Source organism: Phyllopteryx taeniolatus, chromosome 8, assembly GCF_024500385.1.
Source record: "Phyllopteryx taeniolatus isolate TA_2022b chromosome 8, UOR_Ptae_1.2, whole genome shotgun sequence".
NCBI lineage: Eukaryota > Metazoa > Chordata > Actinopteri > Syngnathiformes > Syngnathidae > Phyllopteryx > Phyllopteryx taeniolatus.
This window is the reverse complement of record NC_084509.1, coordinates 17925634-17951148: the sequence shown is the minus strand read 5'-3', so window position 1 is coordinate 17951148 and position 25515 is coordinate 17925634. Positions and strand designations below refer to the sequence as shown.

General features: G+C 39.8%; 2 protein-coding genes across 6 annotated transcripts in view; both read left to right on the top strand.

The window, feature by feature from the left end:
* Positions 1–10092, top strand: part of sik3 (SIK family kinase 3) — a 46149-nt gene extending 36057 nt beyond the window's left edge. For all 3 annotated transcript variants that reach the window (XM_061783141.1, XM_061783140.1, XM_061783142.1), the window contains 4 exons: positions 15–169; positions 277–406; positions 490–616; positions 7564–10092. In XM_061783141.1, the coding sequence (XP_061639125.1) occupies positions 15–169; positions 277–406; positions 490–611 (407 nt within the window). In that variant the 3' untranslated portion in view covers positions 612–616; positions 7564–10092. The remainder of the gene's footprint in view (positions 1–14; positions 170–276; positions 407–489; positions 617–7563) is intronic.
* A 1864-nt stretch (positions 10093–11956) lies between these two features.
* Positions 11957–25514, top strand: LOC133482341 (transmembrane protein 25). 3 transcript variants are annotated; one of them, XM_061782377.1, is made up of 9 exons: positions 11962–12236; positions 15616–15722; positions 16847–17188; positions 18123–18413; positions 18493–18624; positions 18701–18734; positions 23050–23150; positions 24799–24882; positions 24992–25514. In XM_061782377.1, exons 2-9 carry the CDS (start codon positions 15620–15622, stop codon positions 25063–25065), a joined length of 1161 nt encoding a protein of 386 aa, XP_061638361.1. In that variant the 5' UTR covers positions 11962–12236; positions 15616–15619; the 3' UTR covers positions 25066–25514. The 3 variants fall into 3 exon arrangements, with proteins under 3 accessions (XP_061638363.1, XP_061638361.1, XP_061638364.1); XM_061782380.1 differs by having other exon boundaries at positions 11964–12236; positions 16847–16987; XM_061782379.1 differs by lacking the exons at positions 24799–24882; positions 24992–25514 and adding an exon at positions 23328–24790 and having other exon boundaries at positions 11957–12236.
* Position 25515: the final 1 nt, after the last annotated feature.

Sequence of the window (25515 nt, the reverse complement as noted above, 5' to 3'; positions counted from 1 at the left end):
TATTTTATTATCAGACTCTGAACATGTCGAGTCCAGACAAACGGGGCAAGCCATGGAGGTGCCTGATCATAATGGCTTGGGCTATTCACGAGGTCAGCAAGGAGAAGCTTACAGGTCCCGAGGACATCTTCAGCGCCACCACACCATCCAGACCTGTGATGATGCATATGTGAGTGACTACACTATACATGTTGAATGTTGAATTGGAAGTTTTCAAGATTCATGTTCAGTATCGTTTCATTTTCCTGTGTTTGATGAATGGAAATTTCTGTCCAGGACCAGTCGGAGCCTATGTCTGGGATGAGTCTGTTGGCTGGGAAGGCGCTAAGTTCCGCTCGTATGTCAGATATTCTCAGCCAGACGTCACTGTCAGGAAGCCAGCAGCTGCACCAGCGGGAAGAGTCGGGTCAGCAATTAAAATGCAATAACCTAAATAGCTCTTGACTTTAAAAAAATCCATAACAGCAATAAAATGTCTATTTCAAGCAGTATGTGACGTTGAAGGGGAGCTCCACGCGGCGACCTGCTATCCCTCTTCCTGCACCACTGATATGCTTCTCACCTATAAGCCCCCTGACCTGCAGTACAGCATGGAGCAGGCTGGAGTCTAGCAATGGTACGTAATCCTTTCATCAGGCCAGGTACAATATTTGATAACTGATTCAAAATGATACTGTTATGTACGAGGACAACAATTTTGAAATGCAATTAAATTGTTTATTTCAAGTATTTGGTTCATTTAAAATAAACAGTTGAGAATTAGGCTTTACACGATCAGGATTTTTGGGGCCGATCACCAATCAGCGAGTTTAAAAAAAACGATCACCAATCCGATCACAAGATGGAGGAATGTGTCTATTTAAATGACCTGTTCATTTACTGTATATACTTGTGTACTTAATTGCTCAAAAAATTATATTTACAATAAATAATGTATCTTTTTTTCCTCTATTTATGCCAGTGAGGCATAGTGACAGACAGAACAAATTAATTCTATTAGATGGCAGGAAGTAAATACAGTAATTAATGTATCCACTTTTTGTGACATTTTTGTTTGTTGGTGTGCCGTGAGATTTTTCAATCGTAAAATATGTTCTTTGGCTCTATAAAGTTGGAAATCACTGCTCTAGTCAGATCGTGTATTCTAATCACTCAGGTCAAACCAACATTACAACATGACAGAAATAATGGGTGCTAACTTACTGTAATTAAATTACTTCATTTTAATTAAATTGCTTCACCCACACCGAAACTTTAGAGCATGATTCGACAGAATGGCGGCATGTTTACGTACAACCGTTCATGCTACCACTAGCTTGCTAGGCTACATAACATTTTATTGCCTGCTTGTGAGACGTATCGTATTCAAAGTACGTGAACATACCTCAGGCAGGCCTTAAACGAACGTCCTATCCTGTCTTGAGCACTGGTGACCACCAACATATGTTTCCCCCCCATTTTGTCCTCATAATATAGTCGGCGCGATCCACTCTTGTTGTCGTTTCCACGGTAACAAGTGTATCCAGTCGCATTTGTGTTGACAAGATAAAGCCCAATGATCGTAAAAAACGGGATGCGGTGATATTGGACTACAAGATTTGATTGCAGTAGTCTGACATAGTGCAATCTTGAAAGAGCAAATTTCTCTTGTCGTCTGATCGGGTATTATGTGTTGTCTGTCTCAGACGTGTTGTCTGTTCCACACCGCCGACGTTTATTTGATTTTTTTTTTTTTTAATAACTTTATTGGCCGTCAGATATTTACAGGACTACGCCAAAAGACACGCGACAAGGCTAAAAATAAACTAGCTTTTGGATTAAAATATACTGTGCACGATGGCGATGCAGAGTAAATGTCTTTTGCGGAGCCGATCAGCATAAGATACTGATTATCGGCCGATACCGATAAGGGTGATAAAATCAGTGTAAAGTCTATTGAGAAACGTGTAAAATACCACCTCACAAACTATATACCAATTTATGACAAAATCTTATGAGTGAGGATAGAAAATACATGACATAACAGCCACAGTCACGAGACTATTCTGAGAGGGTTCCAGTCGGCCTTAGAAAAGCATTAACATTTTTACATACATTTTCACCAAGATGAAATGTCACAAAATGCAAATATCCCACTGGCAATACAATTGCACGGCAAGTCAAAATGTTTTCTAAAACAATTAGTGTATGCTACTGTTAATTTTCTCATTTTTAGCTTTGTTAAAACATGCCCACATATGAGAATACTGTGTGCAAAAAACTTTAAATAATTGAAGCTTAAGGGTTTCAAGCAGCATCTAAATTGCCTCTGACATAACGTGCACATATGTCCTGATCATCTGATTGTGCATTCGGCATAACAACACAGAGATATTTGTACTTTGTGACACAACTGAGAACAGAATCATCATGATAAATAGAGTAACAGGTTTGATGTTGTGCATAAAGGTTTTTAGCTTCATTAAACTGAATGCAGTATTATACTCATGGTCATATTTAACACATTATTCAACAAGGGACTGCAGACATTTACTGGACGGGGAAATGACAACAAGATCAATATACAGCAAATGATTCACTACTTTGTGGCCAACTTTACACACGATACTCAATTCTGAAAGTTGGTCCCTCAGTTGGTCAACTTGCTCAGTAAATAACAATATTATTATTATTATATGGCAATATTCCTCCCTGTTTTATCCCATTGCAATGATCTCATTTAACAACACTTCACACAAACTGTGTGGTCTGAAATATACTAATATACACAGCAAAGGTCTTACCAGTATTGGTGGAACCACACAATCTACAGGTTACTTGAATAATGCCCAGTGGTTAATGGTCAAATGCTTTACAGGCATTCATAGGACAGATGGGGCTATTGTGAGAATAATAGTAATCCATAATCTCTTTCAGAATAAGAATACACTGGTCAGTTTTGTAATTTACCTTAAAGGTAAATTGATACTCTGAAGTGTACAGATACTGTTCCATTATCTCAGACACCTTGGGCCAGGGGTGTCAAACTCATTTTTGTCGTGGGCCACATTGTAGTTATGGCTTCCCTCGGAGGGCCGTTATGACTGTGAACCCATGTAAAATATTGTCTCATATAATGACATATACACAACAAATTGATGGATAACTAGTTTTAAAATCAGAAGCCAATAAAAAAAATTCACTATTATTACATTTATTCCAAAAAGGTGATTGTAACATAAAATGCTTGCAATATCTCAACATTATACAAGTAAAGACGCAAGTTGTGGTATTTTCACAAGAAACATGAAGTCAACACACATGATTTGCATTCGCGTGCCACATAAAATGTTGCGGGCCGGATCTGGCCCCCGGGCCACGAGTTTGACACCTTTGTCTTAGGCCTTCCGCACACAGAGCAATGTGGCCGAACCCGACTGAGTTGTCGCGCAGCGTACGGAGTTCTGTTACTAGTTTTGATATTTTGCTGCGATTCAAAACTTGCGATTCAAAACTTGAATCACAGATTAACAGTGTTGCAACACGGTAAAGTAACGCCACGGCCAATCAAAAACACCGTTGTGTCACAAGCTTTCACAACAAAAAAAACCTTTCCTGCCGTGTTGTTTTCATCAACAATTACACAATTATTTCTTTGATGCCCATTTTTTTCATGACGACAATGTGACTGTGACGAGCTTTACATGGTTCTTTGATAACTAAATCAGGACGAGACGTATGCGCTTATTCGTTGACGAGTGGATGAAAATGTTAGTGGGTGTTCTGTCAGACGTTCAAAATGCACGCTCACCACACGCCAATCGCTAAAATGGAATGGGAGCTGGAAAGTCAGTGTACACATCTCACGGTCCAGCGAAGAGAGAGCAGTGCGTAGAGCAGGTTGTAAATAGTGTGTCGCAGTTAAGAATCAGAGTCAGAATCATCCACCAGAGATGTGACTACAATTTCAAGACAAAATTGGCAGCATGTTACAATGGAATTGTAAGTTAACTGTTTAAGAAGTTAATGGCAAGAGCGAAGAAGCTGTTGGAATGTCTTCTAGTACTAGTTTGCATTGTTCGATAGCGCCTACATGAGGGAAGGAGCTGGAAGAGGTGGTGACCAGGATGTGGAAGGTCCATGAGGATTTTGCATGCTCTTGTCCTTAGGTCTGACAGCGTGTAAGTTCTCAAGGTTAGATAGGGGTGTGCCGACAATTTTTTCAGCAGTTTTGATTGTCCGTTGTGATGGATGAACACAGGACTGATTTGATGGCTGCTGTGTAGAACTGCTTCAGCAACTCTGGGCCTGCCGCTTTGTTGATCTTTTGTTGTTTGTAGATACATCTCACATCCTGTCTGTGGATGGTCAACGCAGGAGGGGGAGTCAGAGGTGTGATGGTGGTGGTCAGTGGTGCGGCTGGGTGTGTGTGAGGTGTGAAAGTGTCCTTTTCAAATCTGCAGTAGAAGGTCGCCAGTTATTATTTTTGTTCTCAGTTTAGGGGGATGGTCGCTTGTAATTGGTTAGCGATTGTAATCCACGGCAGTCGTTAGTGGTAAACTGTTTTTCTAGCTTTACTGCATAATTTCTCTTTGCAATGTTCATCTCTATAGTCAGCTGGTTTCTAGCGCAATTATACAGGGCTCTATCCCCACTTTGATAGGCGTCCTCTTTAGCCTTTAGCCATTTCTTGTTGATATAGAAGCATATCCTGTCGCCTTTTGTTTTCCCTGATAACTCTGTGACGCGGTCTGCCCAGTGTAGTTGGAAGCCCAGAAGCATTACGGCACCATCGGGGACGTGTTCACAAAGCCATGTCTCCGTGAAGCTCAGTCTTTACTGGTCTTTGCGAGAAGATGAAGCTCGTCCATTTTGTTGGGGAGGGAGCGTAGATTCGCGATTTTAAGTCCTACATTAGCTTAATGAATGGTGCCATTTGTACCGATTTTGTCACAATTTAATGTGCCTTTATTTCTTTGGTGTACCTTCAGTTTGTCACTGTACCTTTATTTCTCTTTATTTTAGAGGCCACAAACACAGACACACATATATACAAATACCACACTCTGGGAGATGACGTCACGCATCTCAACATTTGTTTTATGTGGTGTCGTTCAATATCATTGTGTTTAAATTTTGAAGTAAATTCTGAAGGCTTGAAGCTGACCCTGGCACCATTCAGCTACTGCTTCGGCTGTCAGCACACAGTGTAAACAAAGCTAATCACGTGCCATATATGCACTATGAAAATGATGGTCAAACCACGTTAGGAGGCTCACCTGCAAAATTTAACCGTTGCTATGGACTGCAATCAAAGCACATAAGCCAATTTACACTCATTGGTGGGGACATAATGTGACTAACGACCATGGCAGGGGCGGCGCTACAGGGGTGGTGGCCGTGGACCCAAGATAGAAGGGCAGCCACCCCACTGGCCATGCTGGCAGCCACCTCCAAAGTGTGTTGGGAATAACCAGGAAAATAATATCTTGTTATTTCCCCCATTGACGATCGGTTTTCACAAGGGAAAAACTTCAGTGCATGCATGTCATTCATATCTTGTGAGACCGCATTAAAAAGGTTTAGATGCTTTTTGTTATGCCACCACAGAAGGTTACTAGTTAATTAAAAAAATTATGGCTAACCCTGACTCTGGAACTGAGTTACTAAATTTCGGTTGAGTTCCAGTGGTAAAAATCTTTTTTGAAATACAAACAAATTGGCGGTCGAGTGTTGTAGGTATTGTAGATTGGATTGTGGTCAACCTTTGAGTTTCCAATGTACATTACTTTACTCCTATATCCTTTTGTCTGGGATTAGGTATCACCTTTGCTTTACACTCGTTGCCCCTCAGGTTTTTTCTGTTTAATTTTGATCATCTTTGATGTCCGTTTATCAGGTTTGCATGATAATTTTGGTTGGAAATGCCTAAAATGTCTTGCTTAAATTGCGCCACTTGTATGCTCCCGCACCTCGTGGGTCGTAGGCAATGGTGTGCTGTGAAGCGGCCACGGTCACCACCACAAGTCACCGCGGCTGGTTCCTTTTGATTTCTTTTTTAGTTTTTTAAATCTCTTCCTTGTTTTACTCTCCTTTCCAGGGGCCACGGCACCCAGCGTGACACCCGTTCCTCATTACTATCATTCTTAAGCACAATTCACCAAGCTCATCATTCGCTCCCACTGATTTGAACCTGCATGAATGATCATTACTGGTGACAATGAATGCAAGCTTTGCTATTCCATCCACCATTGTTACATCATGAATATAGTTTAAAGTATTGTTGTAAAACACACCATATGTATACATTATAGAGTGTTTTTAGTATTTTCTGAGTTTGGTCGCTTAAAAAAGGAAAATGCCCTGTTTTCGCTCAGCTGAGTTGACTGAGCCGTGTAGCGAACACGAATTGCACAGGTACTTGAATCTTAATTGACAACTACCGTAATTTCTCATGTATAATGCGCATTTTTTACCCCAAAAAATTGTCACAAGTCAATAGTGCAGATTATACACGGGTATAGGAGAAAATGAAAAAGACTTTCACATTTTATAAATGTATGCCGCCATCTAGAGGTTATGAAAAAGCTGTACACTTTCATTCTAGTATGGCACCAAGAGGTTATGAAAAAGGTGTAGACGACACTTTCATTCCAACATGACAGGGTTACATATGACTGCATATATGTAGAATTGCGCTCATAAGTTTAAATACCCAGGCAGAATTTGTTAAATGTTTTTATTTTTTTTTATAAATATGACTGATGACTGAACAGCAACCATCATTCATTTCTTTATGGTTATGTTTTGTTTAATGTTCATGCTTTTCTGAAATGCTTGACAGTTTAATTTGAATCACATTAAAATACAACTAAATGTGTTTTGTCTGGTCCTTCATGTTTTCTTAAAAGAATTGTACACATCTTACAAATTCTGCCTGGGTAATCAAACATGTGAGCACAACTGTGTGTTTTCTCATTTACTAAATAAAAGTAGGGCTGTGAATTTCAAAATGTGAGCAAGTAAATACAAATAAAGTATTATGTGTTCAAATAAAAGTGCTTAACTTAAGAATAATTCTTTGAAAAAACTAACAAAATACAGACCATACTTCATGTTTTGATCATATGGGTAGAAGCAAAATCATGCATTATACATAGGTTGAAGGGTTTTCCAGAATTTTTAGGTCAACTTTGGGGGTGCGCATTATACATGGATGCGCATTATACACGAGAAATTACAGTACATAAAAATTTCAGTGATTTCATATCTACCCATTTTGCAAGCCTTATGCTGTTTATTGACCTTTGCATTCAATCTACATAGATTCAGAATTTATACCATGTCACACACTAATTTTGACTTATGCATGCATAAACCAGTAGAAAAAATGTAATCTGATGAAAGGGGAACTTTAAAGAACCGACAAAGCCCTTGGATATGAATGTATAAAATCTTAATTCTCTCTGGAACGTTGCAATCCTGATACATGTCTAACAACGAGTTATGAAATGGCACCATTTATATGCTTGGGATTAAAGCACAAATAAATTCTTTCCTTGTTTCTTTTCCCCTTCCCTACAGGATGCAGTGTATCCTATGTACAGCGGTCTATATCAAGCATCCTGACTTGTGTTGAGTTGAGATGCATCATGCCAAACCACCATCACCCATCTATCGACATCACTCACCATCTCTTTGTAGGGGGAAGCGGGGTGGGGGGGGGTCTGCTCAAATGTGGGTGTTCATATAACATCACAGTTGGGGCATTCAGGGTTCAAAAGGTCAAAGTGCCACCATCTCCTGCACAAATATCAATCATTGTTACCAGTGGGGTTCTTTTTTTTTACCAAGACTATCCCACGCCACAGCAATCTCCTCTCATCCTTCATATGCACATCGTTTTGTGCCTCATTGGCTGACGGAGCCGGTTTGACTTATAACAACAGAAAAAAATGGACACAGTACTGCATCAGATCCAAAGTATATTGTGCTTGTGAGCATTTGTGCACACGGTTGCGCAATGAGAGGTGTGGAGATGAAAGGCGTCTTGAAGCTGCACACAACTCCTCCTCCTGTACTCCTCCTACTTGCAGACTGCAGATCATTTCAGACTGGATGAGAATCTCTGCATAGGTGTTTTTGGAGTCGGCCTACATTTATTCCTCCAAAGATAGAGCTCAGTGTCAGTACACAAAGGACAAACCAGCTCATTTATGTTTTTCCTGTTGTCACCCACCCCCACCCCCCAATTTATTTTTTTTAATACATATTTTATTGTCAAATAGTAATGTCCATGTTAAACATAATGGTCAATATTGTTACTGTTGTTATCACAGTTTCCAGTAAAATGTTTATTAAGATGACATTATTATCGAAAAACAGTTTTGTGTTGCAAGGAGGACACCAATTAAGAGAAAAAACTGAATTCTGCACTTTGGACTCGCCCCACCTTCTCCCCTCATCCTCTCTTTCATGATATCATGCTCCTTTTTGGACTCCCCCCAGCACCCCTCCATTCTTATTTGTTCCCACCTGCTGTTACCTTCTTTCCCAACCTTCTCACTCATGTCTGTTACAGTGTAATGCATTGTGGGTAGTTTTACCAGATTTTTGCTCCTTGTACAGTGATGCCATGTATAGAATGCTTTTGCAATTTCTGCTATTTGTTTCTTTTGTTTTTAGATGTTGTTGGGGAGGCTTTTATTTTTTTAATATCATTCTTATTTTTCAATGTTTTCGAAATGTTTACTTTTTGCTTTATGAATTTCCTGCCAAAAGAGGACAGAGAGACAGGGCTTTCTCTGTCTTAAAACGATTGTTCATATTTGTTTTAATAATTATATCAAGACACTTGAATAAGAGTAATATTTTTTTCTTTTTTAAGCATTTCATTTGTTCCTCATTCGTATAGCTGTTGCGCCTGTTTTTTTTTTTTTTTAGATAGATGTGGCAGCGGCGGGGATAGCAAACAGAAACTTAAAGGGAATAACTTGACATTTCATCCAAAACATAGCAAGTATGAAGACTGACAACACCTGTTTTTTTTCTTCCCTTTCTGCCCTTAAAATCTGCTGTGATTCCTCGGCCATTATTATGAATGATTATTTTAATATTACATCTTGCGCCTGGACAGATGACACATTTTTTAATGTGACTCTTCTTCCCTCTCATTTGGACTTGTTTTGATACCCCTGGACTCTGGACCCCTTTCCAAACGAACAAAAGGTTGTTAAAGTTCTTCTAAATTGGATGTCCATAGCATGTGAAGTCAAGATTTTAGGCATGGTGATTTGAGCCCACCTTTAATACACAGTAGTGCTTTAAACTGTTGGTAGGCTTAAGCACCACCAGATGGAAACAAGAACACACTGGGGACCACAGCAGAACATTTGAAAACCTTATCCACCCCAACTCCTTTCTATGTTCCTGTTGGAGTGTCATATTTACTGGTGCAGAGAAAAGACCTTCTGATCTCATTGTAAATGTTTGTACTGCCCCAATTGCACAATACCAGACTGCACAGTTGACGTTACAACCAACAGTTGTTGGTGTCGTGCTGCGCTCGTGCTTTCCATTTGCACTCTGTAATTTCCTACGAAGATTCAATGAACATTTCCAAAAGTTACAATTCCTCCAACTCTCCTTGATTCCTGCCAGATCTGTGCTCCTGGCCTCTGCACCAAGCCAAAACTGATACGTAAGAGCAATGAAGAGGAGATGAGTGGACTAAAAGACATGCAAGTCAGACATGAAATTGAACCTCAGCCTGGGGACCTACAGCAAGACTGAATGGGAAGCACTGCACATGATTCAGACAGAGTGGGGGAGAGCTGTTTCACACATCAGACTGATTCTGCCCAGTTCTCATTTTCTGTTTTGCCTCCTTGATGCTGCCATCTAGTGTGTGTGTACTCTTCATCTCAGCCTTTCCTTCTCTGCGAGTCAGCTCTCTGCTCCACTCTCCCCCCCTAGTTTTGTTTTTATGTTTGCCTTTGTTTTTAATTTTGATTTCTGTTGAGTACAAAAATACTAAAGTGCAACAATTATTAAAAAGATTATCAACCAAACTAAGATAAAATATATATATAAATAAATACTTTAAAATGGCAATGGCTTCTGTCTTTGTGCAGCTTTTTCGTCTTTACATTATACTATTTTTCCAGGAATGAAGAAGATAAGAACATAACACATTGCTACAAGGAATAATTTCTTTTTTAGTTTGTTTATTTTGACCTACCACTTGAACAGGGGTCATAACAGGATAAGTGTTATCATTATTAATCTTTAGTATTTCAAACATTTGACAGACTTATCGTGAGAAAGTACTTATTTAATTGTATCAAAACAACACAGTACATCAAATTAAAACGAATAGACTAAATGACCGAACTACTACAAATATTCTAAAGAAATACTCTTCAGGAAGAGTTAGGTCCTAGCTTTTACCTTTGTTGTCCAGTATATGCAATAAATATGAAGTCAATAATTATGAGGTGCTTACAACGTAAGGGACAAACAGTTGCAGTGATAAAACATCAGGCTCTCAGTCCTTCAAGGTTATCTACATTTGGTTTCTCAATGCCAATCTGTGGTTTTACATATGTAAAATAGTGGGAAAATTAATTATTATTATTATTCTTGCAGAAAGATTGTCCTCATATTTGGATGTTGGAAAGTTCACACAATTGAATGATGTAGTGAGTTTGAATGTCGGGAAATATGACAAGAATAATTTGGGAATTTTAACATCATAGGCATTTGGAGCCCATTTTGGGGAGCTCCCCTGAATCTTTTTTTTTCCAGATTATTGTGTTTTGACTTTATGTCCTTTCTAAACAAGTTAGACATTACAAGTGTATAGCCATACAGTACCTGCTTGAAATGTCATATTTTAACAAAGATAAAATATACCCATTTGCCTCAACAATGGTTTGTTGCACCTAACCCTTCCAACCTCTCCCCGACTGGGCTCAACGCTACCTGCACAGGGGCAATGCGCTGCCTTCCAGTGAAATGCAGTTGTTGTGTAAGTACCTGCCTTAAACCAGCATATGTGGGGCATTTCCCAACTTCTACCACTTAATAGCAACACACTTTTATCATTATTATTCCTCATTTTTTGCTGCATTTAATTGTAACTCAATATTAATGTTGTTAGGTCGGGGTTAAGCTGACCTTTTTTTTTACTAGCTAGGGTGGTGAGAGACATCACCACTGTGCTTTGTTTGAAATGGAATGAGAGAAGCTAGCTGTTTTGTCCTGTGCATGTGTTAATGATGTTAATGTTAAAAAGGTGAGACTGACATTGTTTGACAGGTAACTGGATGCTTATTAACATAACTCCTAATGGGACGCGGAGAGAGGGAGGAACAATGAGAGAATTTTACATATTAGTTTTCAAAGTATTCACGAATGTCAATTTTCTGTACATGTGTTTTACACATTGCGCATTGGATTTCAAATAAAATTCTCCAAAAGAAGTCCAAGGTCCATTTTTAGGAGGGTACTCACCATGGGGTAAAAACAAATTCTACAATTAACATGTATGCAGAGGTGCTAACAGAGATTAATAGATGTGAAGTTCACATCTTCTGATGATGTTCCCCCCCATGATTTATTGAAGGACATAGAAAATGGGCCTCCGATTGACAACAGAGACAAACTAGCGAGTGAACCGCCTGCACCTCTTTAGTATAAGCTATACTGGCTGCAGTGTTCTGCATGCTGCTGCTTATGTCTGTTCAACTGCATTGCAGACATGCCAGCCTGAAATAATGGAGCACCGAACAAGTGAGTGACATGACTTTAACATGTCTGCGGATGGTCAAGAATAAGATAAGAAGGAAAATATATTCAGCTTGGCCTTCTTTTCACCAGTTTAATAAATCTCTGCCTCTCCTTTTCTCCCAACTCAGAGCATCCTTCTCTTCATCTGTGCATTAATCCTCTTCCCTTCATTCGCTCATCCTCTTTGCTGCTCTCTCCCGCCTACTCTCCCCTCCTCTCAGTGGCAGCGGTGTGACTGCCTGAGTCAGCTAGCTTTACCAGCCAGTGAGTAAATGCTGCTTCTGGAGGTGGCATATCCTGAAGACAAATGTGTGTGTGGTGTGTATGTGGGACTATGAGTGGACACGGATGGGAGAGCGACTGAGTCAGAAAGGCTGCAGTCCTCCCATCACCATCCTTCGCTCCACTGCTGCCATGGAGCTCCGGCTGGCTGAATCACAGCAGAGGCTGCAGAAAGGGCTGCTGAGGTAACACTGTGTGTGAGTGTGATGGAGGAGTCGTGTGGAAATGTATTAAGCACAAACATCTGTACTAACATGCATGCATCCTTGTATACAGTATGCGTGTGTGGGCCTTTGCAGCAATGCACCTTGTACGGCCATTCTTGATTGTTAGTGTAAACCCAGCATTGACAGCTGGAGGCCCAGCGGGTGCATACAATTTCCTTGCTCATCATCATGTTTACGAGGTGTGCGTCATAAATGCTCATAATGATCAAATAACCCAAATAGCGATGAGTGTCGCTACAATTACACTATACACAATCACACGAGTCCCATTTGAAAGAGCACATTTTGTCTTGTTTTGTGGCAAGCAAAACATTTTCGTATGGATCGATGCGCTTCTCTTCTCATATAAGCTCGTCTACTAGCTACAAAGGCTCTATAAAAGAACTCTTAAACTTAGCCACTACAACAAAGGTACAGTCATCAATAACGTTAGTCTTTTCTAAAGTAGCTAATGCTAGCAAGGCCAGCTGGTTTAATCCCTGAACATTCTATTCTTTATCTTGAGTGGAGCATTTCTGTACAAGCAGCAATTTAACATTAGACCCCTAGAAATAGAGAGAAAAAAAGAACGAAAATAGTAGTTATCAAGCAAAATGGATAACTTATTTCCTGTTGTTTTTAGGGTTTCAGTTCTCTACTTTTTTTGTGCAACTTGTCATTTGCTCCCGGAAATTAGGGAAGCGCTTCTCAGGGAACTTTTTTTTTACCTTTTCTGATTTTCCGGTGGGCTCTGGTTTCCCCCTATGCAGTAGCCCAGTGATTCTCAACCACTGTGCTGCGGCACATTAGTGTGCCGCAGTAAATGGTTTAAAAATCATTATTGATTTATTACAAATAATGCATCTTTGATCATCTTTGTATGCCAGTGATGTACAGTATTTAACAATTTCTAACCCCAATGAAGTTGGGAGATTGATTTAAACGCAATTAAAAACAATATAGTGATTTGCAAATCCTTTTCGCCTATTTTCATTTGAAAACACTTCAAAGACAAGATGTTTAATGTTCAAACTGATGACCGTTATTGTATTTTTGCAAAAGACAAAAGCTGGGACAGATAGGGGCAACAAAAGACTGGGAAAGGTGAGGAATGCTCAAAAACATCTGTTTGGAACATTCCACAAGTGAACAGATTAATTGGAAACAGGTGCGTGTAATGATTTGGTATAAAAGGAGCATCCCTAAAAGGCTTAGTTGTTCATGAGCAAGGATGGGGCGAGGTTCACCACTTTTTGAACAACTGCATGAACAAATACTGCAACAGGTTAAGACTAACATTTCTCAACATAGAATTGCAAGGCATTTAGGGCTTTCATCATCTATGATCCATAAAATCATCAAAAGTTTCAGAGAATCTGGAGAAATCTCTGCACGTAAGCGGCAAGGCCGAAAACCAACATTGAATGTCCATCCATCCATCCATTTTCTGAGCCGCTTCTCCTCACTAGGGTCGCGGGCGTGCTGGAGCCTATCCCAGCTGTCATCGGGCAGGAGGCGGGGTACACCCTGAACTGGTTGCCAGCCAATCACAGGGCACATAGAAACAAACAACCATTCGCACTCACAGTCATGCCTACGGGGAATTTAGAGTCTCCAATTAATGCATGTTTTTGGGATGTGGGAGGAAACCGGAGTGCCCGGAGAAAACCCACGCAGGCACGGGGAGAACATGCAAACTCCACACAGGCGGGGCCAGGGATTGAACCTGGGTCCTCAGAACTGTGAGGCTGACGCTCTAACCAGTCGGCCACCGTGCCGCCACATTGAATGTCAATGACCTTTAATCCCTCGGGCGGCACTACATCAAAAACTGGCAACAATGTGGAAAGGTAATTGCCACGTGGGCTCAGGAAAACTTCAGAAAACTATGGTCACTTAACACAGTTCGTCACTACATATACAAAGCCAAGTTAAAACTCTACCATGAAAAGTGAAAGCCATATACATGATCAAAAACACCTGGAAACGCAGCTTCTCTGCGCCCGAGCTCATCTGAGATGGACTGACGCAAAGTGTAAAAGTCTGCTGTGGTCTGACAAATCCACATTTCAAATTGTTTTTGGATATAATGGACGTTGTGTCCTACAGGCCAAAGAGGAAAAGAAGCATCCAGATTGTTATCAGCGCAAAGTTTAAAAGCCAGCATCTGTGATGGTATGGGGGTGTGTGAGTGCCCATGGCATGGCTAACTTGCACATATGTGAAGGCACCATTAATGTTGAAAGGTACATACAGGTTTTGGAGCAACATATGCTGCCATCCTAGCAATGTCTTTTTCAGAGACGTCCCTGCTTATTTCATCAAGACAATGCCAAGCCACATTCTGCACGTGTTACAACAGTGTGGCTGAGTGTGAGTACTAGACTCTCCTGTCAGTGCTCCAGACCTGTCTCCCACTGAAAATAAAGCTTCAACAATTAGTGTCCTCAGTTCCCAAATACTTATTGAGTGTTGTTCAAAGGAAAGGTGATATAACACAGTGGTAAACATGCCGCTGTCCTAGCTTTTTGGAACGTGTCGCAGGCATCAAATTCAAAATGAGTGAATATTTGAAATAAATAAATAAACACACAAACAAACAAATATAGACGTTTATCAGTTTTAACATTCAACATCTTGTCTTTGTGGTGTATTCAATTGAATATAGATTGAAAAGGATTTGCAAGTCATTGTATCATGTTTAGGGCTGCAGCTATTAAATATTTTAGTATTCGACTAAAAATGTTATCAAGTAATCGAGTACACGGATAAGTTAAACATGTAAACAAGTGCGCCACTTCGAAAGCACGCTTCTCCACAGGCTCCAAACAGATGAACTGTAACCACATTATTAACCAAAGCTGTGCTTAAGGAACGCATTGATGACGTAAGCTCTGTTGAGGTTCACAATTAACAGGCAACTACTGTATATACAAATAGTATAAAACTGAGAGGGCGGGCGATGAATGAGTTAAATAAGCAGATCCCCGAGGCAGAAAAAAATCCTCAAGCATTTTTTGTCCTTGAAATACTCAAGTATTCATTGCAGCCCTAATTAGCCATTTCATTGGAATTGGGGTTTGTAAATGCTCTTCTACCTGTTTATCTGTTGCCATTTATACAACAGAATAATAGCTTTGTGTTCAACTAATCATGTCCGGGTTTCACACGGAGTATGCACATTTGAAAGTAAATTGAGATGCGATCATTATTATTTCAGTATATTTACTTTTTATGACATTTCTGTTTGGTGGTCTGCCATGAAGTTTTTCTAATGCAAAATGTGCCTTGGCTTAATAAAAGTTTGGAAACACTGTAGTATCCTGTATTTAATAACAAACTCAGTCTCTCCCAACAGGTAGATGCATGTATGTTGTAGTAGTATGGATAATGTGTGCAAGAGAAGGTGGTCATCAGGCTCCCAGGCCATGGTGTTTCTTCACACACTGGCCTTATCCTGGGCAGGTGATGTATGCTGTTACTTAATTGCTGTCATTAAATGTCAAACTTGGTTTTACAGAAAATAAATGCTCCTCCTTGATCTCATAAAACAAAATTAGTCGTATGAGATGATTTAAGTTTAAGTCAAAATATAAAGTGCGGTGTCTTGGTGAGACAAAGTATCATACAAATTCATTGAACGCTTCGACTAATCCCACCATCCTTGCTTCAGGCTTTCTACAAAATTAGAATATTATTAGATTTTTTTCCAGAGTTGGTATGCAATGTCAAAGTAGCGCTCCAAATTACAAACATGATCAATTTAAGAGCAGGTACATGCACAGACATTTTGGGGGCAGGTGCTCAAGCCCCAAAAAGGGCACCCATCCCCAAAATTATTCATACTATTAAGAAAAAGAGTAGTATATATTTTATTATGTATTTATTTCTGTTATACAATCAACACAGTCAAATAAACAACTAATAACAAAGGAGTTGAAGGGAAGCTATAGTGGATATAAAAGGTCTACAAGACCCCTGTTCAATTCGCAGGTTTCTGTGGTATATAAAAATGAGACGAATTAAAATCATTTTAAATGTTTTTTCCCACTATTAGTTAATCTATAACCTGTACAATACAATTTCAAAAAATTGAGAGGGGAAGTACAAATTAATTGAGATAATGTGGTTGGACAAGTGCACACACCCTCTTATAAATAGGGATGTGTTCAGAATTAAGCAATCACATTCAACCTCATGTTAAATGGGGGTCAGCACACACCTGCCACCATTTAAAGTGCCTCTTTTAACCCCCCAAAAATTAAGATGGGAGAATATGTACAATTGTCCTAAAAACTCGAATAAAATTCCCCTCATATATCAAAACAGTTGGGTGGTATTGATGGCAGAGAGGTATTTTTAAATACTGTATATAAATGAATAAAAAAAATATGTTGCAGTAAAATAGGTGCTTTTTTTCCTCCAGGGCAAAAGGGCAGGTGCTTGAGCACCACTTGGGGGCATTTGTGGTCAATTCTTCTTAAGAGTATAAATCATAAAATCATTAAGCCACCCCTTTGTCGACATTTATTTTATTCTTACTTGAAATAAAAGTACAGGAAAAAACAACTTAGTCTCTGTACCGACAGGTGCTGTTGAACCTGCCCCCGAAATTGACGGACATCGTCAGACAGCGATGACACTAAGAGAAAACGCAATACACAGGTTCAACTGTCATTCATATGGTTGGCACCCCCATGCACCGGCCTTGCTGACCTGGTACCTGAACGGTGAGCGGCAGAGGTCGTTTTCTCCTAAAGGGGGTCTGGGGAAGACACCCCAAAAAAACTCTGAGGTCAGGAGATTCGGAGCCAATCACAACAGCACATTCTCACTGCGGGCCAGAAAGTGGGACAGAGAGCTGGTGTGTGTGGCATTGAACCCCAAATCAGGGGAAAGCTACAATGCTACAGTTACACTCAATGTCCAATGTGAGTGGCAGTGAATTATTTATCTATTCTTGTGCTACAAAAAACTATTCTACCTCTGCCAAGCACAAAGCTTGTTTTTTTTGTTATCTGCTAAACTAAAAACAAAATGACACAATACTTTTTGCGGGCATGTATCATGGAAAATCATAAGACATTGTTTATATGTATAATTTTAGTTTGTATCTTGATAGCAGATCCAGGATTATTTTTAGTTCATCATAGGGAAGATTTGGCAGTCACAAAAGTTGGCAGGTATTCATTTATCCCAATTCACATTTTTAAATATTTACCCACTTCCTTAACATTTGCAAACATCCATTTTTTTATTCCACCTTTCCTAAGTAGGTTTGGGGATGAACTGGAGGCTATCTCAGCTGACCTTTGCGAGGTACAGCATGGACGGGTCGCCAGCCAATCACAGGCCACATAGACAGACAACCATTCACATTTACCTATGGACAATTTAGACTTTTAAACCTACCTTTTTTTCTTTTTACCTATGATGCCTATTTTTGGGATGGGAAAACCCACGTAAGCACAGGGGGAACATGCAAACTTCACACAGAGAGGATGGAGCCTAGATTCGAACATAAACCTTAAAACAGTGAGACAGACATGCTACCCACTCGACTACCGTGCTAGTTTTCAAACATAATCAATCAAAAATGCAGTCATGCTTGATCACGTCCAGAAAATGTTCACGAGAAGCCGAAGAATATGAACACGTGTAGCAATACCAACGTATTGTCTGTGGTAAAAATGCATACCGGTTGGCAAGTCTGGCTACTTCTGGTCCATTTCTCTTATATACATGTTATGTTCGCCACTCTACTAGGAATGAAGAAGCTAGTATTATAGTCTTGTCTTGGCAGGGGTCTTTAATCTACTGAGTGCTTTTGTTCCAATCTGTGAATCATTCCTCTCTATCTTCTAGTTCAGCCTGAGATCCTCAGGGTCAGCGCACACTCCAGTGAAAACTCAGACCCCGGCCTTTTGTTAGTCCTCTTTGCATTGGTTCAGTCCAACCCACCTGCCACCTTCACCTTCACAGACCAGTCTGGTCTGCTAATGGCTAACACTTCAGACATCTTCATCCTCGACTCACACGACTACCCCTGGATGACCAATCACACACTAAGAGTCACTCTCAGTAGTCTATCAGGAAATATCTCGCTGAATGCCAGCAACAGTGTGGGCACCACGCAAAGTAACCTCACACTGGCAGGTCATTGGAGGGGGGGACAAGAGTTATCTACCATAGAAGATGTTTTTTTTTTGGAAGTCTTACTCTGTCTCTTCTCCAGAGTTCCTACAATCTCGTGTGGAAGTGCCAATGCTGGGAATTGTAACTGGAGGGTCCATGGCCTTCATGGCCCTTCTCATCCTCAGCCTGATAGTCCTCTGCCTCATGCAAAAACCAACAAGCAAGTCCATCGGTGAGACACGAGTTCCTTATGGGTTTGTAACAATGCTATAGCAGTGTAACAAACTGTACTTTATTTTATGTTACAGATGAGCCAGTGGAGATTCTAATGACTAAGAAAAGGTAACTCAGACATGATGGCATGTTTGTTTCCAGCCAGCCATTCCGAAAAAACATTAAAAAAATAAACACTTCCTCACAAAAAGTTATAACCTTGACAGACAAACTTAATTTGACATTGTAATACCTTTTCAATAGACATATCCAGCTGTTCAATAGTTCAATACTTCTTGCACTTGAACCTGCTGTTCTCTAATTCACGACAGGTGTTGTCCATAAACATTTCCAAGGAAACTTATATTTCTTTCTGTGACTCTTCCAGTCTCTGTGTTGAAATGTTATGATGACACTCTGTGACACTCTAAGCTCAGTGGCAACTTCCCTCTCTGAGCATCCTGTTTGAAGCGTCACAATGGCGAGCTACTGTTGATCAATTGGTCGGTGTCATCTTGGTCTTGTGATGTCAAAATGTGAACAGCATGATTAAGAGGGCTGTACTGCAGCCCTATGGGTGGCACAAGCCAGTGCAAACTGTAGGCCGGTCCAAAGCCCAGATAAATGTAGAGGGTTGCGTCAGGAAGGGCATCCGGCTTAAAACTTTGCCAAACAAAAATGAGCGTTCATTCAAAGAATTCCATACTGGATCGGCTGTGGCCCGGGTTAACAACATCCGCCACCGGCGCCGTTAACCTGCAGGGCGCCAGTGGAAATTCAGCTACTGGGACTTATATATATATATATATATAATACATACATACATACATATATATATATATGTATATATATATACATACATACATATATATACATATATATATATATGTATGTATATATACATATATATACATGTATATATACATATATATACATATACATACATACATATATATACATATATATATATATATATATATGTATGTATATATATATACATACATACATACATATATATATATATATATGTATATATATATATATATATATATATATATATATACATATATATATATATATATATATGTATACGTATATATATATATATATATATATATATATATATACGTATATATATATATATATATATATATATATATACGTATATATATATATATATATATATATATATATATATATATTATGTGGGTGGCACAGTGGCCGACTGGTTAGCACATCTGCCTCACAGTTCTGAGGACTGGGGTTCAAATCCTGGCCCCGCCCGTGTGTAGTTTGCATGTTCTCCCCGTGCCTGCGTGGGTTTTCTCCAGGTACTCTGGTTTCCTCCCACATCCCAAAAACATCCACGGTAGGTTAATTGAAGACTCTAAATTGCCCGTAGGTGTGAATGTGAGTGCCAATGGTTGTTTGTTAATATGTGCCCTGCGATTGGCTGGCAACCGGTTCAGGGTGTACCCTGCTCCTGCCAGAAGTTAGCTCCAGCACTCCCGCGACCCTTGTGAGGATAAGCGGCTCAGAAAATGGATGTATGGATGGATGGATGGATAATGTATGAATGCATATATATAAACTTCATTGGAGTCCAGCTGTGTTTGATTATACTGATTGCACTTGATTAGGAAAGCCACACACCTGTCTATATAAGACCTTACAGCTCACAGTGCATGTCAGACCAAATGAGAATCATGAGGTCAAAGGAACTTCCTGAAGAGCTCAGAGACAGAATTGTGGCATGGCACAGATCTGGGCAAGGTTACAAAAACAATTCTGCTGCACTTAAGGTCCATAATCCTGAAATGGAAGACGTTTGGGATGATCAGAACCCTTACTAGAGCTGGCCGTCCGGCCAAACTGAGCAATTTGGCGAGAAGAGCTTTGGTCAGAGAGGTAAAGAAGAACCCAAAGATCACTGTGGCTTGGCTGAGCTCCAGAGATGCAGTCCGGAAGTGGGACAAAGTTCTAGAAAGTCAACTATCATTACAGCCCTCCACCAGTCGGGGCTTTATGGCAGACTGGCCCAATGGAAGCCTCTCCTCAGTGCAAGACACATGAAAGCCCGCATGAAACACCTGAAGGACTCCAAGATGGCAAGAAATAAGATTCTCTGGTCTGATGAGACCATGATAGAACATTTTGGCCTTAATTCTAAGGGGTATGTGTGGAGAAAACCAGGGACTGCTCATCACCTATCCAATACAGTTCCAACAGTGAAGCATGGTGGTGGCAGCATTATGCTGTTGAGGTGTTTTTCCACTGCAGGGACAGGACGACTGTTTGCAATCGAAGGAAAGATGAATGCGTCCAAGTACAGGGATATCCTGGACGAAAACCTTCTCCAGAGTGCTCAGGACCTCAGACTAGGCCGAAGGTTCACCTTCCCAACAAGACAATGACCCAAAACACACAGCTAAAATAATGAAGTAGTGTCTTCAGAACAACTCTGTGACTGTTCTTGAATGGCCCAGCCAGAACCCTGACTTAAACCCAATTGAGCATCTCTGGAGAGACCTGAAAATGGCTGTCCACCAACGTTCACCATCCAATGTGACAGAACCGGAGAGGTTCTGCAAGGAGGAATGGCAGAGGATCCCCAAATCCAGGTGTGAATAACTGCATTAGCTCAAAAAGGTGCTTCTACTAAACACTGAGCAAAGGGTCTGAATACCTATGACTATGTGATATTTCAGTTTTACTTTTTTAATAAATCAGCAAAAATTTCAATAATTCCGTTTTTTTCTGTCAATATGGGGTGCTGTGTGTACATTAATTTGGAAAAACAATTACTTAAATTATTTAGCAAATGGCTGCAAAATAACAAAGAGTGAAACTTTTAAGGGGTCTGAATACTTTCTGTACCCAGTGGATGTTACAATAATACAAGAAATGTATGAGGGCAGCAGAACAGTGGTGAGGTGTTCTGTAGGTGTGACAGAGGAGTTTAAGGTGGAGGTGGGACTTCATCAGGGTTGGAACCAAGCAGGTTGGAACGGGTGGAGGAAGGTGTCAGGTGTGTTATGTGACAGAAGAGTCTCTGCTAGGATGAAGGGCAAAGTTTACAAGACAGCGGTGAGGCCAGCCATGATGTACGGATTAGAGACAGTGGCACTGAAGAGACAACAGGAAGCAGAGCTGGAGGTGGCGGAAATGAAGATGTTGAGGTTCGCTCTAGGATTGAGCAGGTTGGATAGGAAAAGAAATGAGCTCATCAGAGGGACGGCCATGGTTAGTTGTTTTGGAGACAAAGTTAGAGAGAGCAGACTTTGATGGTTTGGACACGTCCATAGTAGAGAGAGTGAGTAGAAAGATGATGAGAATGGAGCTGCCAGGCAAGAGAGCGAGAGGAAGACCACAGAGAAGGTTGATGGATGTTGTGAGGGAAGACATGAGTGCAGTTGGTGTTAGAGAGGAGGATGCAGGAGATAGGCTTACATGGGGAAGGATGACACACCGTGGCGACCCCTAAAGGGACAAGTTGAAAAGAAAAGAAGAAGATGATGAAGAGGACTGTTTAAATACACGAGTTCCAGCTGAACCAGGAAATGTATTGGTAGATTCATGAATTTAACACCTGTATTGAAATTTGGAGTTCAGCTGCTTGTTTGAGAACAGAAAGCCATGCGAAACATTCTGAAACACTGAACAGTTGAATGTTTATTCCAAATTTTAGAGAATTTTAAATTAAGTTAACCTGTAAAGGATATATTACATTTTAGGTTCATCCTGAAATTTCACGCTAAAAGCCAAATATCTCAAACTTTTTTGAGTAGTATAGTCAAAGCAGTTCTTTTTGTTAAAAGAAGAAGAAGAAGAAGAAGAAGAAGAAGAAAAAAAACACACATGCTGTCAAAATCTTGGACCATCAGAGTTACATTATCTCCAATGAGTACTTGGCACCAATTGATCATGTGGTGACTTGCTCCCACTCAGTGACGGTATGAATATGAACGCGGAAGGTTGTCAGTTTCTATATGTGCCCTGTGAGTGTCTGGTGACCAGTTCAGGGTTTAGTCTGCCCAATTCAGCTGGGATAGGCTCCAGCACCCAGTCAGCTTGAACAGGATAAGCGGTATAGAAAAAGGATGAGTGGATGTTCTCCAGACACTTTTTTTAAACTTCCGCATCAGAACCACATGGAGTCAAAATAGACTTTGTAGATCTTTTGCACATCGACTGAACACTTGTAAATATAAACATATTGATGAAGACACCTAACTGGGAACATAATGTTGATCATCAGTCCAGGGAAATGTTACTACCAATAAAACATACTGGTACTTTGTTACTTGTAGTCCATGCAATAATGACATGTGAGCTTTCCCAGTCCTGATGTGCTGTACGTGTTCTTGTATGAATATGTTGTCTACCCTCAATGGACTTATATATCCTGTGAACTACATTTGGTGTGTATGTATTATCTGCACAGTGACTCAACCAATCTGAAAGCAGAGAGATCTTACATCCCCAGAGAGAACATGTCTCTTCCTTCCAATATGCAGCTTAATGACCTCAGCACTTTGAAAAAGGGTAAGACTTGAACTCAACGGACAGACTGTAAACTAGATCCATCATTCTGTTCCTAAAATAGAAGTACTTACATGAGATTCAATATAGTATATACTCTATTATAAATATTATCAAACCAATTAAAACGCCACCAAAATTTTGCAAACATCATCTTTTCCTCCTGCATGTTTTCTGCAGGTACTTTGCTGCGGTTTCCTGCCAAATTCAAAATGAACACCCATAACCGAATAACCTGGAGAAAATTTAACTTTTAAGACTTTTGTACGGTACGGTGCATGAAACACGTTATGACTTTGCAGACAAACCAAATTTGACAGGTACAGCGGATATAAAAAGTCTACAGACCCCTGTTCAAATGTGTTCAGGTTTCTGTGACATAAAAAATGAGACCAAACTAAATCATTTAAAAACGTTTTGCTCCGTGAGTGTTACCGATAATCTCTTCCAACTCAATTGAAATGATTAAAAACTTTTTTTGAAAGGAGCAGTAATAGTAAACAACTGAACTATTTGCATATCTGTTGTTAACCAATACAGGCCACTCATGTGCCTGAGTAGCATCTGCAACATTTGCACAATCGACATTGTCCCAGATTATCGCACTACTAGTCACTTTAAACTGCATACATTTCGTGAAGTCTCTGTGCCCTTTGCACAATGGTCATTACACCGAACTATTGTTCTATTAGTCATTTCAAACTGCTCTAATTGCTAGAGTTCTCTGCATCTTTTTGCACATTGTCCAAAAAAAATAAAAAATGTACCTGCATTACCACATTACTGGTAACCTTTTATTGCTCATTGACCTTGTTTTTTTTTTGTCTTTATGTCTCAAAAGTATTCTCTGCCAATTGACTGTCTGTTGTCGTATTAGAGCGGTTCCAACTACCGGAGACAAATTCCTTGTGTGTTTTTGAATACTTGGCAAATAAAGATGATTCTGATTCTGATTCTGAAATAATGTGATTGCTCAAGTGTGCGCACCCTCTTATTACTGGGATGTGGTTTCAGAATTAACCAGTCCCATTCAAACATATGTTACATGGGAATCTGCACACACCTGCCACCATTTACCATCTAGTTGGCTTTCATTACTTTTTTTTTTTTTTTTTCTAGCAGAAGCCTGAAGGTTTTGTGCTAACACTGACTGGTATTTTGAACTGTTCATAGTTCCCTCCACCTTGTCTAAGGCCACAGTTCAAAAAGTAAAACAACAAAAAAACAACAACAACAAACAACTAAACACCACCATGCTTCACTGAATAGTGTTCTTTTGGTATTAAACAGTGATTGTGCCCAAAAAAAAACATCTTTTGGAATTATGCCAAAATGTTCAACCTTGGTTTAATTGTGCCATTACACATTTCCCCTCACGTGTTTGTGATACTTTATTATGGTCCAATGTCAGGAAAAGCCTACTAGAACATCTGAAACATATTCAAAGCCGATTTAAATGGTGGCAGGTGTGTTGAATGTGACTGGTTAATTCAGAACACAGCCACATCTCATAGTATAAGAGGGTGTGCACATTTGTGCAACCACATTATTTAAGTTATTTATTTTTATTTGCCCTCAAACACTGCATCTTGCTCACACTTTTTATATTTCATCCATTGCTCCAATACCCCTGCATTGCTCTCCAAACCAGGAGAGAATATCCAGCAAATCAGTGGGGGGGAGAAGAAGAAAGATGAGGAGGATGAAGATCTATCTTTAGCCTATGCTGCGAGAGGTCAGGAGGCGCGTTTGCATTTATTATTTCCAAATTTGGGTTCTCTATAGACAAATAAAAGTGTGGTCATTTCTTTAATTGTCCAATCTTGCTTCCGTGCCACACCCAGGCTTTGCCAGATATCCTATGGTGGGCTACATCTACAAGGTGAATAGCACAAGCAGTGAGGAGATCTGGCTCTGACTCACCTCAAAGGCAACATACGGGCTATGCAATTGCATGTATGACTATTTTAACAAAGAATCTGCAACAAATCACACATTTGTCTCTTAAACTATTGTCAAGTTGGCTCAAAATCTGGCTCTAGATCATACAAGTGATCACTACTTCAACAACTGTATTGACATAATGTGTGTGAACTCCAAAACTGTGTTGCCATGTCATCTGTAACCATTTGCTCATAGTTGTCCTCTTTCATCCTATTAATATTGGAATGCATTTATTCTGCTATGCACAGTTCAGAATGTCCGTGATGTGCTGTATGTGTGATTTTACAAATTTATTTGATGCAAAAAAAAACAACAACACAACATTACAGTTATATATGGGTATAGAACTTGTAATGCACTGTATTAGTTTGCACATGTACATGCGCATAAAAGATAGTCCTGAATAAAGTTAAAATGAATACAT